This window comes from Garra rufa, chromosome 4 (genome assembly GCF_049309525.1).
Source record: "Garra rufa chromosome 4, GarRuf1.0, whole genome shotgun sequence".
NCBI classification, from domain to species: domain Eukaryota; kingdom Metazoa; phylum Chordata; class Actinopteri; order Cypriniformes; family Cyprinidae; genus Garra; species Garra rufa.
In genome coordinates this window covers 19522958-19541948 of record NC_133364.1, presented here as the reverse complement: position 1 = coordinate 19541948, position 18991 = coordinate 19522958, and the positions used below count along the sequence as shown (strand labels likewise).

Here is an 18991-nt window from a genome sequence, read left to right as displayed (position 1 = left end):
CCATTGTTGTTTCGGATTTCTGCCACCGTCACTACTAGAGCAAGCTCCTGATTGGTTAACGCGGCGCGGAAGTAACTTTTCGCCAAAGTTCAGATTTTTGAACTCGCGCGAATGGCGCGGCAATCGCTTAAAACGCTCAATGCGCACCGCTTCATTCGCGCTATTTCTAATGCCTGTACAAAACAATTTAATGCTTTTTAATGCCATTTAAGGCCTTAATTTTCGCAAAATCAATTTAATGACTTTTAATGCTTTTTAATGCCCCGCGGAAACCCTGATAAATCTAATTCTAAATATTTTTTTTAAATATTAGGATCTCATTTAAGTGTGATTATTGTTCTAGAGTGGATTTGAAAATGATATGCTTGTTATTTTATGATTGAAAACGTGACTGTACCATCGACCCGCCTTGGTAATCAACATTTCGGTCTCATCTAGTCGTAAGATGATTGGGTTTTCACGCTCAGTGCTTTACAAAACACTGTCACGCATCCTGATGGTAGATGCCAGATTGCTTTCATGTGAAACACAGCCCGCTGGCTCTCAAGGTTGTCCTTGTCCGATACCCAGCAGTGCAGCGTAACACTTCAACAGATCACAGCACTAACCAAGCTCTTTCCGACCGATCTCTTCCTACACACTTCATTGTACACGACTGTATATCCATTCAGTTATTGATGTAGCTGACAGTTGTACTCACAGTGAGGGACAATCTGTGCGCACCTACTGGTGGGAAAGATACACCTTAAAATCAAGATTTTGTTGCTGTTTTTAAATGAGACAGACATATTGTTACTTGACGAAAATATCCAGTTGTCCAAATCATGTAGTTTTGGCAAGCAAGGGAACGTACTGAGGTTGACTTGTCAGGGCCATGAATACTTTAACATTTGACCACACACATTTACAATTTTGGCTAGTATTACATGCAAATAGGTTTGCATGCACAAGCTTATGTAAAACTAAATAGTTTAATACTTTAATACTAGCTTTTTTAGTGAAAACTCATAATTTATAAATGAAAAAATGAATGTATATATTTTTTTAATACATAATAAATGTATTAAAAGTATTATTAGTATTTAGAATAGCAATAATACATTTCTATATATTTATAAAATATATACTGTAATATATTTTTACAAATTAATATAAAGAGATTTTTTATGAAATATTAGTATTATTATTAATAATAATAGTTGTATAGTATTATGTAATTTTTTTGATAAAAATTATAGAACTAGTGAAACTTTAGTGAAAACCTAACATTTTTAAAGATTTTTTTAGATATGTAATAAATATTGAATAAATATAAATATTTTATATAATAAAATAATAATAATAATACATTTATATAATAGTATTAAAATATCTAATTTATGAATTAATATACAGAGGAAGATTTTATTTTATAATAAAAAGATTGCAATAATTATATAATTGTGTAATATTGTCAGTTTTTTCAAATTATAAACTTGCTTTACTGAAAACACATCATTTATAAAGAAAAAAGATATGTATAGTTAAAAAACATCATGAAAATAATAAAAGTATTGTTGTTTGAAAGAGTAATAATACATTTATATAATAAAATTAAAATATCTAATTTAAGAATAGAGATATTTTATGTTTATAATAAGTATTACAATAATTAATAATAATGATAATAATAATGTTCAATATTAATAATATTAAAAAGTAAGGAAAATACTATTTAAAATACACATATATAATAATAATAATAATAATAAAGTTGTATAATAGTATGTACATTTTTGCTATGAATTATAATTTTTGCTATAAATTATAGTGAAAACCCATAATTTATTTTTAAAATGCTTATTTTGTTGATACATAATAAATCAAATAAAAATAAATAAATAATATTAATAATAAATAAATTACAAAAACACAATTTAACACCCATATATAATAATAACAACAATGTTAGTAATAATAATAATAAAGTTGCATAATAGTATGTCAATTTTTATATGAATTATAATTTTATATGAATTATAGTGAACACCCATAATTTAAGAAAAAAATATATACACGTCTATTTTTTTTTATTAAATACATAATACATATAATGAAAAGATATTATTAAAAAGTAGGAAAAAAATAAAATGTAAAACATATAATAATAATAATTTCCAATATTAATTCAATTTAAATTCTAGAGTTAATAAAATGAATGTGTTTGTCATTTTCTGCTTGTGTGTGTTTGTTCTGCAGTATCTGGGCTCTATATTGGTGAAGGAGTTGCGCGGTACAGAGTCCACGCACGATGCCTGCGCAAAAATGAGGGTAAGAGTTGTGTTACCACGGCAACCACTAAACGATCTGTCTAGTCATGCTCCCGCTGCCCTCAGGTCACTATGACACAGTCATTGAGAAAACAGGAAATTTCTCCGTCTTCAAAAGACTAAGTGAGAACACAGTGTACTAGGGATTAACACGCTCGCAAGGCAGTGTGAAAGAAAATAATATTAGAGCCAATTATGACTTTTTGAATTCTCATAATTGTACAAATAACCTACTTCCCACAGCATATGAACGCTCTGACCACGCTTTACCTCAAAATACCTTCTCTACCTCAAAGGCCCCGGCCCTCCCATTGTCATGAGATTATTTAACACGGCAGGACAGTTCGCCCGCTCTGTTTTTGTATTCATGTCAAACACCATCTGTTCTCCATCTCTCTCTTTCTGCCGTTTCAAGAGTTTGAGACCTGCCGCTCCTTGGTTCCTCACAAACGCATTAATACATTCAGAGGGTGTAAATGTAGGCCCTCTGTCTCTCGCTTTTTGTTTTAAGACGAATATTTTGACAGGTACAGAACAGTAGAGAGTCGCCAATGCACAGGAAACCACTGACAGAGAGAGATCGAGGGGGGAAATGAGGTCCAGATGAATCTATATTCCACTCTGACAACTGATATGACAGCGTAGGAAGATATGAAAATGAATTCTGATTCTCTGCAGTTCATCACCGTCCTCGACCACATGTGATTTATGCCCCCGCAGCCAGAGGTGGTCTTCCAACCCTGCCTGGCTTGCTGGTTTTAGAGAGGTTTTTTTGCATCTGAACGAATTAGCTGAAACCATTTTGCACTTTCAAACCCAATAAGGCCACAATTTAAACAGCGCACAATGTTAGTTCGGCCCTTTTTGTTTGTCTCTTGAGACGCCACGCTATCTGGGTTATTGCAGGGGACTGAATGACATTACGTGTTAATAATTTAGCGTGTGTTTGAGTTTGTATTAAGCAGATCTCAGTCAGTGTGTGATGAGGCCTCATGAATGTTAATGTCGGAGAATGTAAGACTGTCTGCTGATCTCTCCTTTTCTCATCCTCTCTGTAAGAAGTCTACAGAACAGATGAAGAAGATCCCCACCATAGTACTGTCTGTCTCCTATAAGGGCGTCAAGTTTATTGATGCCACTAACAAGGTAATCACCAATTCAAGTCTCAGTTTATACATGGGCTGTAATCATAGCTTTCATTTTCTTTAAAGGAGTAGTTCACTTTCAGAACAAAAATGTACAGATAATGTACTCACCCCCTTGTCATCCAAGATGTTCATCTCTTTCTTTCTTCAGTTGTAAAGAAGTTATGTTTTTTGAGGAAAACATTTTAGGATTTTTGTCCATATAGTGGACTTCTATGGTGCCCCAAGATTGACCTTCCAAAATGCAGTTTAAATGCGGCTTCAAATGACTTTCTAACGTCAAACGCTTGTCTTGTCTTGCTCTGCCTGAACTATGTTTTTTTCCGGTTCAAGACAGTTAGGGTATGTCGAAAAACTCCCATCTTATTTTCACCTTCAACTTCAAAATTCATTTCAAAATCATCGCTGCAGAAGTACCGACCCAGTGTTTGCAAAGTTAACATGCAAAGAAGATCAAACACCCGTGAAACAGCAATGTAGGGTGATTTTGAAGTTGAGGGAGAAAATGAGATGGGATTTTTTTGACATACCCTAACTGTCATGAACCGAAAAAAAAGTTCAGGCAGAGCAAGACAAGACGACTGTTAAAAAGTATTAAAAAAAAAGCTAAAACCCTTCTTCCTCGACTGGGGTCATTTACATCCACATTTAGGGTCATTTGAATGCGCATTTAAACTGCATTTTGGAAATTCAAATTCAGTGCACCATAGAAGTCCACTATATGGAGAAAAATCCTGAAATATTTTTCTCAGAAAAACTATTTCTTTACGACTGATGAAAGAAAGGCATGAATATCTAGGATGACAAGGGGGGTGAGTACAGTATCTGTAAATTTTCATTCTGGGAGTGAACTTCTCCTTTAATTAGATAGAAATTAGGGCTGTCAGTCAATAAAAATGCAGCTGATATAATTAATCAAGATGAAGAATATTACATTATTCTGAAAAAACATTGAAAAGATATTACTTGGTCAGGTACCCTGATGCACTGCCACATTGGCAATACTCAGATGTAAACAGCAGGATGGATTGCACAGTTAATGTACTACTGCATACGTTGTTCTGCTAATTTATGCTGTCTAAACCATGGAAAAACATGTGGACGCTGCAAAATCATATGGAGAAGGACCTAGTAAGCAGGAAAGAGCGCAATAGTTTGACCAACTAAAGTTAATAGGTGGTAAAGATACGTACGAGCAGTATTAATTAAGATATTAGTCTAATATTTCACCTACCTGACTGGAACAAACACGAATGTTGTGTTTGAAGAAGAAGATTCTTGCCCTGGAAATCCTGGTTCAGTTTGGCCAACCACAAATGCTTTTTGTTCCTCAATACAGTTTTTTGCACTCTTCTGCTTCATTTGTTACATCTTTAGGCAGTCTATAGTACTCCCAATTAGTACAGCCCGAGACATGACAATAATTGAACATTTTCAGCAGCAATAATCAGCAAAATATGCAAGTTTCGTTCAGTTCAGTTGCATTGTTTATGTTCAGTGCAGCCAATATGATTGATGACGTGTCATGAAAACACTCTATTATAAGTCTTGTATTTCCTTTTTATACAATTAGCTAGTTTTTATAATTATTTTATTTTGACAGTCCATGTTAGAAATGTAGAATAGAAAAATATTATTGCTAAATAATAACTGATTCTTTCTTATTTCTCTCTCTGATGTTTAGAACATTATAGCAGAGCATGAGATCAGGAATATCTCGTGTGCCGCACAGGACCCTGAAGATCTGTCTACGTTTGCGTACATCACCAAGGACCTGAAATCCAGCCATCATTACTGCCATGTGTTTACAGCTTTTGATGTGGTGAGTAACACATAATAAATAAAATCACTCTTGAACCTGCTGATAAAGTATAAATAAAAATGAGACATGCGTAAAAGCTTAGTTACAAATGCACAGAGGTCATGCAAGTGTTGCAAAGCATGTCTGAAGAATACCATTTTTTATAAAGAAATATAAAAAACCATGCATTAAGAGCCGGGGGTGAAAACTTTTGAACATAATGGAGATGTGTGCATTTTTATTTTGCCTAAAACTCATATTTTTTTCTTTTAGTACTGCCCTTTACCCTGATCTTCAAAATCAAAAAGTTTTCACCCCCGGCTCTTAATGCATGTTTTTTTTTTTTTCTTCTGGAGCATCAGTGAGCATTTGAACCTTCTGTAATAGTGTGAGTTCCTCAGTTGTCCTCAGTGTGAAAAGATGGATCTCAAAATCATACAGTCATTGTTGGAGAGGGTTCAATTACACAAAAATGCTGGAAAACCAAAACATTTGTGGGACCTAAAGGATTTTTCTGAAGAACAGCGGGCAGATTAGCTGTTCAGGTCAAACAAGGGACTCACAAACAACTATCACAAAAAACCCCCGCTGTGGTTCATTCAGGTAACAACACAATATTAAGAATCAAGGGGGTGTAAACTTTTGAACAGGGTCATTTTTTTTATAAATACAACTATTTATTCATTTCTATCGTGGATTATCGCTTTTATGTGAAATATCTTATTCTGGTCAGTACTAAATAAACAATAACATGCATTTTGTATGGTCCCTCTTATTTTGGTAAAATAATTAACATTTTGCAGATTCTGAAAGGGGGATGTAAACTTTTGACCTCAACTGTATATTTAATGTCTGTTATGTTTTAAACTATTTTCTGTGATGAGAATGAGATTATAACAATCATATGTAAAATCAGTTGAGAGGTCTGACATGTCACATTTTAGCATCTGTGCAGTCATTTTAAGTACAAACTACACATTTCATTAGCTTAAATGGCCATGGTTGTGTTTTTTAAAAGAAACTGTCGGTTAAGTAAGCTTGATGTCTTCTGTGTTACCGTCTGTCACAGTAACACCACAGAGCTGTCTGTGCGTCAGCTAGTCACAACACATGAATAATTGATAATATGCTTAAAGCATGTTTTTAATCATTTAAAAATCACTAAGCTCTGAAATTATGGAGGAAAAACAGTAAAATGCTGCCAACCATAGTAGCACTAAATTGTACTCGAATCTTCAAGGCTTTTTCGTCATTTTCTCAACTGATTTGTAACGGCGTAGATCCCCCACAAGTGTGAATTGTAAGTTGATTTTTGAAAGCACTTCTCTGATCATCTCTGTGTTTGTGTGTGTTTTCATGCAGAATCTGGCCTATGAGATTATCCTGACGTTGGGCCAGGCGTTTGAGGTGGCGTATCAGTTGGCCCTCCAGGCCAGAAAGAGCGGCCACGGGTCATCCACTCTCCCTGAGAGCTTCGACAGCAAACCCTCCAAACCTGTCCCTAAACCTCGCGTCAACATACGCAAGTCTGTGAGTGACTTTGGTCTTTCAGCACTAACACACACACACACACACACACACATACACTGATCTGAACCTCTAACCTCATCCATCTGTACATATGTGTGCCTGCACTGCAACCTGCACACCTTGAACTCATATCTGTGTGTGCTCAAGCTGAGTAATGCATCATGGGAAAGACAGTCTTTGGTTTGAGCTGCTACAATGTGTGACCACATTTTGATTTGGTGTATTGATTTAAACCTGATATTGACCCACTGTGTGTCAAAAGGGAAATCATATGCTGATTTATTTTTATCAGTGTTGAATCTGTGTTTTGATGCTTAATATTTTTATGGAACAGCATTCATGTTGCCAAAGCTTCCTTTTTCATTTTCATTTAGTTTAACATTATTAGCATTCATTTCATTTCACTAAACTAACTAAAACTGAAAATAATAAAAACTAAATTTGAGGTCAAAAATTTACATACACCTTGCAGAATCTGCAAAATGTTAATAGTTTTACCAAAATAAGAGGGATCATACAAAATGCATGTTTTTTTTAGAGTAGTGACCTGAGTAAGATATTTCACATAAAGGATTTTCACATATAGTCCACAAGAGAAAATAATAATTGAATTTATAAAAAAAGATGTTGTTCAAAAGTTTACATACACTTAATTCTTAATACTGTGTTGTTACCTTAATGATCCACAGCTGTTTTTTCGTTTGTTTGTTTGTTTGTTTGTTTAGTGATTGTGAGTCCCTTGTTTGTCCTGAACAGTTAAACTGCCCGCTGTTCTTCAGAAAAATCCTTCAGGTCCCACAAATTCTTTGGTTTTTCAGAATTTTTTTGTATTTGAACCCTTTCCAACAAAGACTGTATGATTTTGAGATCCATCTTTTCATGCTGAGGAACTGAGGGACTCATATGCAACTATTACAGAAGGTTCAAAAGCTCACTGATTAAGAACCAGGGATGTAAACTTTTGAACAAAATGAAGATGTGTGCATTTTTCTTATTTTGCCTAAATATCATATTTTTTTCATTTAGTACTGCGCTTAAGAAGCTACAGAAGGTACGTACATGTTTACCAGAAGACAAAATAAGTAAAAATTACTCTGATCTTTAAATTCTAAAAGTTTTCACCCCGGCTCTTAATGCATTGTGTTTCATTTTGGAGCATCAGTGAGCATTTGAACCTTCTGTAATAGTCGCATACGAGTCCCTCAGTTGACCTCAGTGTGAAAAGATGGATCTCAAAAAGCAGTTGCGAATCAATCAGGTAACAACACAGTATTAAAAGTCAAGTGTATGTAATCTTTCGAACAGGGTCATTTTTATAAATTCAGCTATTATTTTCTCTTGTATTTTCTCTGTAAGCATCTTTTATGTGCAATATATATAGTTCAGGTCAGTACTAAATAAAAAATAACATGCATTTTGTATGATCCCTCTTATTTTGGAAAAATAATGAACGTTTTGCAGATTCTGCAAGGTGTATGTAAACTTTTGACCTTAACTGAATATAGTCATATATTAAAAAATACTTTCAAAATAACTAAAATTAAAACAAAAACAGAAAAATTAAAGCTATTAAAACTATAACAGTACCTCAATTATACTATGAAAAACACACATATATTCTCAATATTAAATTGTTGTGTTACATATTTTACTTTGCATCTTAGAATCTTATGATGCTTGTTAATTGATTAATTGCTGTCATTTAAATTAATCATAAAGTTTATGTTCTTTTAACCCTAACTGTGTTGTTTTCTTGTTTTCTTGTCAATATTGTTATTTCCAGTTATCTAAAAGTCTCCAGTAAATGACATTAGAAAGTTTTGGTATCCAGTCTGGCTCTCAACCTAAAATGAGTTTGATAATTAAAAACAGCACAGAAGAACATGAACTTTTAAGCCATGTATTGATTTCGGCATTTGCGCGATCATCTTTTTAGGAACAAGTCAATATTTAAAATCAATATTTAGAAATGTGTGTTCGGCAGTATTCAAAGACATCTACTTCCCGTCGGTGAAAGTTTGTTTGTACGCACACCAGCGTGTCGCAGCCTGTCCTGAGGGACGAAGAGGTGAGTGTTTGATCTGTAAACGGCACACTCCATCTCCTCTCCCTTCAGTGCGTTTAAGGATGAAAGAGATTGATGAAGGCCGTTTGCACGGAGCTCCGGCAAGTCGCTTCCTCCGGGGCAGCCTTCCTCTCCATCTGCCCTCGTCCCAGTGCCCCAAGAGCGGGCACGGTGCCTCCCTTCCCCCCTGCCACCAACAGGGATATTACCACTCTCTGGAAGAGGCCCAGAATCGTAAAAATAAAACACACCCAGCCTGTTGGAGTCGGATTACGTACAGAACAGAAACGACTGGTGCCTTGTTGAAAATAAACAGTTGCATTATTGCGTCCAGCTTGCAGAAGTGACCTTCTTTTTATGAGATGCTTCACTGTCTGTTTTAAAGGCCACATAAAATACGCGTCTAGGTTATTAAAGTATATACAAATACTGGGCCAATATGCCACTTTAAATGGAAGCGTGGTGTAGCGAAACTGTGCGTGCAGTGAGAGATGTGGCTGAAATGGGCTTTGTAGGTTCAAATCCATTTTCTAATCCTGTTCTCAGTCTCTTGTGCCATGTTGTCCTATTCGAATAAGTGTTTTACTGTTCAAACTTATGCAGCAAACAAAATTATGTAGCAAATTACCTACCATGTTTTGTCTAAATCAGGGATCCTCTGAGAAATCCCGTCCCGGATAAGAATATCTGTGATTGCAGTATGTTTTTTTTTCCCTCAACACTTTATTTTGGCTCTTCCAGTTTTTGTAACTAAAGCTATTGAGTTAGGTTCACTGCCTATATCACAATAAATAGATAATCGCTCACATCGCATGAACTTCCATAACGCCCACATCCGGATTATATACTGTACACTCTGAGCTTAGAAACAACTACGAAGATCACAATCCCATTTGAATCAGTACAGGAAATCACAGGCGTCCTGTGTTCATAATTATAACTCAAAAGGCTTTTGAAAAACTAATCCCGTCTGAATAGTGCTTATGTGACAATTTACGTAAGAATGGATTTATGAATGATTTACACACTGTTCTGCTCGTTTTTTGTGAATAAGGTCCATTGTTGGTCTGAGTGTGCGTGCGTGCATGTGTGCGCGCGCGCTGTTACCCTGAACACTAACTGCATCCTCTGTGGCTGTGTGTGGTGTACTCAGATATTGATTTTCCCTTGTGTAGGAGAAATTGTTCATTATGTCGAGGTACCTCCTCTCCATATGGACATGATACGCTGTGTTGCTCCATTAGAAAGAATTCCTTCTCTCTTTTCCTTCATCCTGTTCTGTTCATTTCCATGTGTCCACTCCTGCGTTTGAATGCATATGGGTGATTCTTCAAATAAGGATATTTTTACCACTTGAAATAAATAAATATATAGTATAATATATAGTATAAAGTTGCAATGGCTCAACTTATTTTGATGAGGTAATGTAAAAATGTAATGTAAGTTACAATGGCTTGCTGAATATATTTTTATAGTGTGAGACAAAAACTGAACAGCTTTTAATTATTGTTAACACCTGAATCGTTATCTACTCTGGGTAGTTTAGTGTGGAAGTCTGTATTGGGGGTGGGCCTAGAATAGTGAGATTCTGACAGCTGTATTTTATCAGTCTTTAACAAGAAACACAACATCTAAAAGAAATAAAAGCAGTTTTAATCCATTATCGTTAAAGAATTACCCATATACATGTGTGTGTGTTAACCTTCCCAAGCTTTGACCTCTGTGACCTCTTTGTTCCGCCTCTAGGTCATGTCCCCCTCTAGCCGCTGGTCCCTGGGGCATATTTTCACCCCGCACCGGCCTCCTCTTCATCCTTCTCCTCTTCTTCCTACCTCACGACTCCTCCATCATCCACACCACGTTCAATTTCAGGTCTTCTAACGTTTTCCTTTTCTTTGATTTCTTTTTCCCCCTTCTTTTATTTAGGGTTGTCAGTTACTTAAAATGTGAATACAGTATGAATTTATTTCTAAAAGAAATATATTTACACTAATGTTAAATTGGCAGCCCTAATGTTTTAGTTTGTTTTGTCATTTTTCATGTTTTTTTATTTTGCGCTTACTTTTTAAGTCTTTCCCTGCCAAACGCGGAATTTTCTGTTATTTTTGAGACGTTTCTCTGCCAAATGCTGAATTTTTCGTTATTTATGACACATTTCCTCCGTTATCTATGAGACGTTTCCCCACCAAACACAGAATTTTCCGTTATCTATGAGACGTTTCCCAGCCAAACACGTAATTTTCCGTTATCTATGAGACGTTTCCCAGCCAAACACATCATTTTCCGTTATCTATGAGACGCTTCCCCGCCAAACACGGAATTTTCCATTATTTATGAGACATTTACCTGCCAATTACCGATTTTGCTCTTATTTATAAGATGTTTTTTGGAAAAATCCCGAATTTTCCGTTATTTATGAGACAACGTTCACCTACAAACACAGAATTTTCCGTTATTTATGAGATGTTTCCCTGCCAAACATGGAATTTTCCATTATTTATGAGACAGTGTTTTCCAGCCGTTTTTCTGATATTTATGAGACTCTGTTTTCCCGCCAAACTAATTTTCGGTTATTTACGAGACACTGTTTCCACGGCAAACATGGAATTTTCCAGGGTTTTTTTTAAGACGTTTCCCGGCCAAACATGGAATTTTTCGTTATTTATAAGACGTTTCCCTGACAAACGCTGAACTTTCCATCATTTATGAGACGTTTACCCACCAGTCACAGAATTTTCCATTATATGAGACTTTTACCTGCCAATCACAGATTTTTCTGTTATTTATGAGATGTTTCCCCACCAAACACAGAATTTTCCGTTATTTATGGGACATTTCTCCGCCAAAAGTGGAATATTCGGTTATTTATGAGACGTTTCGGCACCAAACGCGGAATTTTCTGTCATTTATTAGACGTTTCGCCACCAAACAAGGAATATTCCATTATTTATAAGACAACGTTTCCTTGCCAAACATGAAATTTTAGGTTATTTATGAGACGTTTCCATGCCACATGCAAAAATTTTTCTTATTTATGAGACACTGTTCCCTCGGCAAATGCAAAATTTTCTGGGGATTTGTAGACATTTCCCCACCCAACATTGAATTTTCCATTATTTATGAGACGTTTCCCCGCCAAACACAGAATTTTCTGTCATTTATAAGACGTTTCGCCACCAAACAAGGAATATTCCATTATTTATGAGACACCGTTTCCCCGCCAAACACAGAATTTTCTGTCATTTATAAGACGTTTCGCCACCAAACAAGGAATATTCCATTATTTATGAGACACCGTTTCCACGGCAAATGCTGAATTTTATTTTTTATTTATTTTTTTATTTTTTTGGACTTTTCCCCACCAAACATTGAATTTTTCATTATTTATGAGACGTTTCCCTACCAAACACATAATTTCTTGTTATTTATAAGACGTTTCCACACTAAACACAGAATTTTAAGTTATTTATGAGACGTTTCCCTGACAAATGCTGAATTTTAAACTTTTAAACGCTGAGTTAATAGAAAGGAAGTTACAGAATATAATTTTAACTCATCCTTTAGTTTAGGGGCAGGGGGAATCAGAATTGTCTGTAAAATTGCCCCACATTAAATACATAATTGTCTTTTTGGCAATTATTTTCTGTGGCAATCAACGATAGAGATTTTCTGTAACCCAGAATATTCCTTTAACCGCTTTCATTTCATTATTTAACTTTCTTTGTATTGTTTGTTCATCTCTTCTTCATCTGAATCCTCTTTTCCTGTCGTCCTGCGGTGGTCTGTCTGTCCAGAACATCAGCTGACTAAACACGGATAGAAATATTTCAAAATATGTTATCCAAGACACCAACTCACTGTTCCCTGAGCTGTGTTATCAAACCATTAAGCTCCTTTTCAGGTCGATGCCTCATATTTGAGGTTTATTGCATAAGATTAGCGTCTGTTTCTTTTTTTAAAGCATTCGGGTATGGAGAAGAATGAAGTTGGTGTGGGGGTGTGTGTGTGTTTGAGAGCAGTCAGAGGTAGCCATGCAGAGTGAGGATTATGTTATTTAATATTCATACAGCTGCATATGGAAAAAACCTGATAAAGAACTCAAGACAAGCCAACCGCAGACGTAAACGACTGTGCGTTTGCGTGCGTGAGCTCGTTCCTGTAGAGATTCACGTTTCCGAGCCACGTATAGCTCAGCTTTATGTGGAGCAAGGCTGAGCTGCCGTGGCAACAAGGAACGGTGTTTTGATTGGTTGATAAAGATGTACTAGTCGTAGGGTAGTTTTGACCACAGCAGATCTGCAAGATGGATATTATGTCACTGATGCTTAATATAACAGATGAATTTGACATTACCGGTTTTAAAATAAGAATTATGTAATGTGGAGTTAATTCACTGTTTTTGTGTTGGTGTGACAGTCTGATTGTCATGTGGTTAACCAATCATCTTACACCTCCCTCTCTACTTCTCTCTCTCTATCTCTATCTCTCTCTGATTTAAGAGGCGGTCACACTAGACTTAAGCATGTACATTTTTTCAGATTCCATAAGAGTTATTTTTAGGAATATGATCAGAATATAATGTTATATACCACAGCTTCTGTTTTTAAAAATAATTTATACTAATAATAATACTAAACACTACTACATGTTTTGTATACATAATTAGTTGATGTATTATAAGTGAACATGAATTAATTGTAATCAAATAAAATGTGATGTCATACCTCAGGCAGTTTGATTGACAGGTGATCTGGCCAATCATAAAGCAGAATCTTCCATTATTGTCCATCAAACAAACCAGACAGAAAAGTAGATTAATGATGGTGGATTCGAACCATCTTTCTATGGTTAAAACAAGATACTTTCTGATGTTTATTTACGTTTATTAGTAAATAGGAAGAGACGATTGGTTCACGTGGTGCTACAGTGATCTGTCGTGACACATTAAAGATCCACAAAATGGTATTTATTGTTTGAAATTCTTTAAAAAATTACAAAATTTTAAAGCTGAGACTTTGTTTCATACTTTGCTAAGGTCAATTAATACTACTACTACTACTACTAGTAAATACTAATAATTCTGTAATATTTTGGTATATTATTTTTATTGGTATATTGTTTTTAGTTTATTATTTTTTTTTATTATTATTTTTATAGAATTTATTAATGTAGATTTATGACAATTTCTACGTTTTTTTATTTAACATTTAAATTAGTTTTATGTATTTTCAATGAACATAAATTAACAGTTAAAATTACATTAGTATATTTATGAATAAACTAGTGCTGTCAATCAATTAAAAAAATAACTAATCACATTGTAATCACATATTGCAATGATTTCACATTCAGTCTTGAAATTAATGTAGAAACAACATGAATACAGTATATTTTTAATATTTGTTAAATTATTTTTAATGACTGGAGGTGAGTATCTCTGATACCAATATTGCTGATGTCTCTAAGATTTTTCCCCCCCTAATATTTAACCATTGACTATAACCATTAAACATTAAAGTATAATTGAAAGATATCAATTTTAACATTAATTAGACTTTAACTAATTTAAGTGAACAACTAATTTAAGTGAACTTAAAACAATCTTCACATAAAACCATTATAATATATGTCTTATGTGACCCTGATCTTATATCTTATAGCATGGGTATTTGTAGCAATAGGCGCAAATAGATTGTATGGGTCAAAATGATTGATTTTTCTTTTTTCTTTCATGGCAAAAATCATTAGGATAGTAAGAAAATATTTAGATTTTTTTTGCACCCTCAGATTCCAGATTTTTAAATATTTGTATCTCGACCAATTATAGTCATATCCTAACAAACCACACAATCAATGGAAATTGATGTATAAATCTCAATTGCAAAAAAATGACCTTTATGACTAGTGTTGTGGTCCAGGGTCGCATATTTACCTGTGCCCTTCAGCAAGTAGGAAATATACAGAAATGGAATTAATTTATACTACCACTACATACTAAATTAAATATAGATGAATCCTTAAAGTGACAAAAGTTATTGATTTCCTCTTGTTTCTGTTGGTCTTTGATTAACAGATAACACAGCAGCTGGGTTATTAGCTTATTCGGCTGCTATTACTTTAAGAGCTACCGCTGCTGAACATGACGCGGATCTGACACGCATGCTTGTAGTTTCACTTGAGCTTTAATATGAAATGATACAGGCTACAACGCGCCTGAAGAGTCTGACAACATCTCACCTGACTGCCTAAACTCCTTCGTCACCTATATCTTTCCTGCGCTCGTTTGACTAGCACCGGATGCAAAAGTGGGAGTGCACTTCTGCAATGTTTCCCATTAGATGTGGTCATTGTGCAACTAAATAAACACTTCTTGTCAAGAAAAAAAGAGACAGAAGCAACAGTTGTGAATGGGGTGGCCAACCCTATGTTAAATATTTGTAATGCCATTAAACCGGAAAAACGAATCACCTGCGGAACACGCTAATTTTGACCGCACTAGAATAAACATTAACCATCAGCCTAAAAATTGTCCTGTTGTTTAACTGATGCTAACTAGGTGAACCTTGCTATGAAGTGCTACCGTGATAATATTCGTTGTGAAATAATGGAATTTCTCCCATGATTTCTCCCATGCCAAGAAGCAAGATCTAGCGTGAGTGCCTTTAACCCCCTAAATTGCTAGCGCATCCTGACCCTCGCTCTGTTTCTTTTTCTCGTGTTCCTCTCAGATGGAGCAGCCCTCAATGGATCAAAAGGGCCACGCCAACGTCCCCTGGATAGTCGAGCCAGGACAGGAAGCCAAAAGAGGAGCCAACACCAAGTATGAGACCACTATTTTCTAATATACACCCAAAATACTGTCCACTCCTGTGTGTGTGCCTTACAGAGAGCGCCCTCTAGAGGCCCCCCACGGAGCCACGGGCCCAGTGACCTGTGACAAGCCCGCGTCTCTCCGTCCGGCCAAGCCCGCCCGTTTACCGTGGCTTCTGCATGATGACGCTGCCGCTGTCTTTTCTCTCCTTCGATCTTTTGCCCCACTCTTTCTCTCTCTCTCTCTCTCTCTATCTTGATCTCATTCGCCGCCCACCCCCCACCCCCACCTCTCTGGCCGCAGCACGATACGGGAAGGTCCCGCTCAGCCCTCAGGGCCGCAACGCTGCCGGTCCTCCTCCAAAACACACCAAAAAAGTGTTGCAAGCGGTTGTTTTTCATTCAGTTTTTCCCCCTCTCTTCTTTTGATTTGTCCTCCCCTCCGTTCCTCGCTATTCTTTCCTCGGCTTCTTCGGGAAGCGCCTCTCCAGCCTTTCCCCACCGCCCCCCTCGACTGCTTGAATGACAACTTAAAACCGTAATGCTGCTACAAGCCTTATAAACACACATGTTGTTTTTTTTAGAGTCGGGATTTGCTTTCTTTCTTTCTTTCTTTCTTTCTTTCTGACTAGACAGCGTAGGGTTAGCAAGGCGAGAGGGATTTTTGCGAGGCGGGGCATCCGAAACGGCTGGCATAGAAGCGGAGATTGGACTTCACACGAAGGACATTTTGCTTGTGTTGTTTCTTTGGTCTCGTAGCGAAGTTTTAATTTTTAGTACCAGAAAAAAAAATTAAGTCTGCTGTAATTTAAACTCCCTTATTCGGGGGATTTTTTTTGTTGTTGTTGTTTTTTCTTAAACAGCACACAAGCTTGTTGTAGTCAGTCGAAGCATAAAGCTAATTTGTGGATGCAGAAGTTTGTTCAGATAGCATTTAAGCATTTAAAGAAGGCTTACTTTACGAGACACAACCGGCAAAAATTGTCTCTCGAATCGCTCGCATTCCTTCCTTTCCGCAAATTTCCGTATTTTCTTTTTCTTTCTTTCTTTCCCTTTTTTTGCTTTTGCCTGTGAACGAAAACCCGAGCCAGTCCTGAGACATGCAGTGTAGTTGATGGAAAGCATGCAGTCCGTGTGAACTGGAGAAGGGGGGGCTTTTTTTTTGATGGACACTCTGGATAAGTGATGTGATTTCATTCACAGGGCAATGGCGGACGCCCATGTCTATTACAGTGGAATTCAGAGAATGTAGCCTGCCCCTAACATGGACCCTCACTCTCACACGCATTGCAAAAACGGACCGCAAATACGGAACCTAAAAGCGTCACCGGAGCTCGTATCGCACTTGTAAGGATTCTCACGAGGACTTTTTCGTCTGGGACTTGCCGTACGCGTACAAGGACTGCCGACGTGGACCCGTGGCCTTTTAACGAAACACTCGCATGCATTCGCACACACACACTGCATAAAAAAAAAATTAAAAAAAAACTATGGGAGGAGACTGTGGAATTGGAATGTACACTTTTCAAGAGGCAGCGATTTGAATCGCGTTCCGAAGGACGGCGGCCAAAACGGAACTTTGTCGCGCGAGAGAGACGGACCGGGGAAAGTCGCTACTGCGACTCGGACACACTACACTGACTTTTCATCGAATATCTAGTCCATGGCATGTCTGGACTGGAAAAAAAAATGGACATTTATATGAATTGCTGTATTTTTTTTTTTCTTTCCTTTGTTTTTTCTTCCTTTCTTTATTTGGTTTGTGATTATTGATCTAAAAATATGAATATGCACAATGTGAACGGATTCTCATTGCACTGGACAACCACAAAACGGACGCGTCTCGTGCCAAAATCACTACAGAACGGTCGTTGACGTAATTGGCGACGCAACGCAGATCGATATTCATGTATCGGCAAGAAATTTTACTGTTTAATAGAGAACTGTATTACCATTACTGTAACATTTACAATTAATATAATTATTCTTCTTATTGTGCAATTCTCGTCTGATGTCGTCTTAACGTTACATTATTTTTATATGACGCGTCGAGCTCGAATACGCAGCCATCCGAGAAAACTAAAAAATATTATTCTAGTATTACAGAGGAAGCGAACTTGTGGATGGCTCCTGATGAAAATATAAAAACAGATGTCTTATTTTCACTCATTGTCACTGTAGAATTTTGCCACAGTTCTGTAAATAAATATTTTGTTGACTCATTGTTCATATATGTAATAAAAAAATGAAAAAAAAATGAAAAATGTCTATAAAGAATGACAGAAGAAAAAAAAATCCAATAAATTGCATTGGTAAACAAGGTACCAAATTTCAAAGTGCAACACAAAACGGTATGAGCAAAGGGTGGATTTGTGACATCATTGCTGACTAACATATGTGTAGATAGGCTTGGGCTTCCAGCACACAGATTTTGTAAGTTTGGTCTTTATTTATATTCTTGCAAAGCACACGGAATAAATCCAGATTGTAGAACCATTGTCCTTTCTCTGAGCCATTCTCATTTGTTTTTGTTCAGCTATTGTATTGAGTGTGGAGTTAAACACTTTGAATATCAGCTGATCTGTGTCTTAATAGAAGATTCAATACAGAGCCTCTACAGTTAATTACCAAATTGGTGGGTGTATAAAAAGCATAATAAAAAAATTAGCTATCTAATATAACTATCTATTTATCAGAGCTGGGTAGATTACTTACAAATTGTAATTTGTTACTGATTTGAAATTACATGACAAAAATTGTAGTTAGTAATGTAATTAATTTAATCAGATTACTTTTAGATTACTTTTGACGTAACTCTTTTATCACAATAGGATAATCTTGTACCACAGTGGCCTAAAAAAATACATTACATTTGTTTTTATAAACAACATGAAGTGCATTATACCTTACTGGAGTTTGTGAAAGAACTGCAGGGGTTTTTATGAGTTTAATGAAAAGCTAATAATTAATTCAATCACTAAAAATGTTCAGTTGAAATAATTGTAAAATCATTCCAAATAAAAAATAAATAACAATACAAAATCAATATTAACATTTATTAAATATATATTAAATATTTTGTGGTTTATCTGCATGTCATGCAACCATAAAGAGAACCAATGAACATGCAAATGTGATGCATAATTATTAAAATATTTATTTTAAAATCTCAAGGGTGCTTCAAGCAAAATATTAGGTGAAAGAGGATCAGATGACCAAAAAAAAGTTTCTGTGAATTTGTGCATTTAATGTGTCTGAAAGACAAAAGCCTCCCAAAGACAAAAATATATCTGTCACCTGTCCCCTCAGTGGGACACCTAAATTTACTTCA

General features: G+C 35.8%; 1 protein-coding gene across 5 annotated transcripts in view; it reads left to right on the top strand.

The window, feature by feature from the left end:
- anks1b (ankyrin repeat and sterile alpha motif domain containing 1B) overlaps positions 1-18158 on the top strand; it is a 258420-nt gene extending 240262 nt beyond the window's left edge. For 4 of the 5 annotated variants that reach the window (XM_073838818.1, XM_073838816.1, XM_073838819.1 and 1 more), the window contains 6 exons: positions 2239-2310; positions 3369-3455; positions 5139-5276; positions 6618-6785; positions 15579-15670; positions 16864-18158. In XM_073838818.1, the coding sequence (XP_073694919.1) occupies positions 2239-2310; positions 3369-3455; positions 5139-5276; positions 6618-6785; positions 15579-15670; positions 16864-16912 (606 nt within the window). In that variant the 3' untranslated portion in view covers positions 16913-18158. The remainder of the gene's footprint in view (positions 1-2238; positions 2311-3368; positions 3456-5138; positions 5277-6617; positions 6786-15578; positions 15671-16863) is intronic. The other variant, XM_073838817.1, reaches the window with a different exon arrangement.
- The last annotated feature ends 833 nt before the right edge of the window (positions 18159-18991 follow it).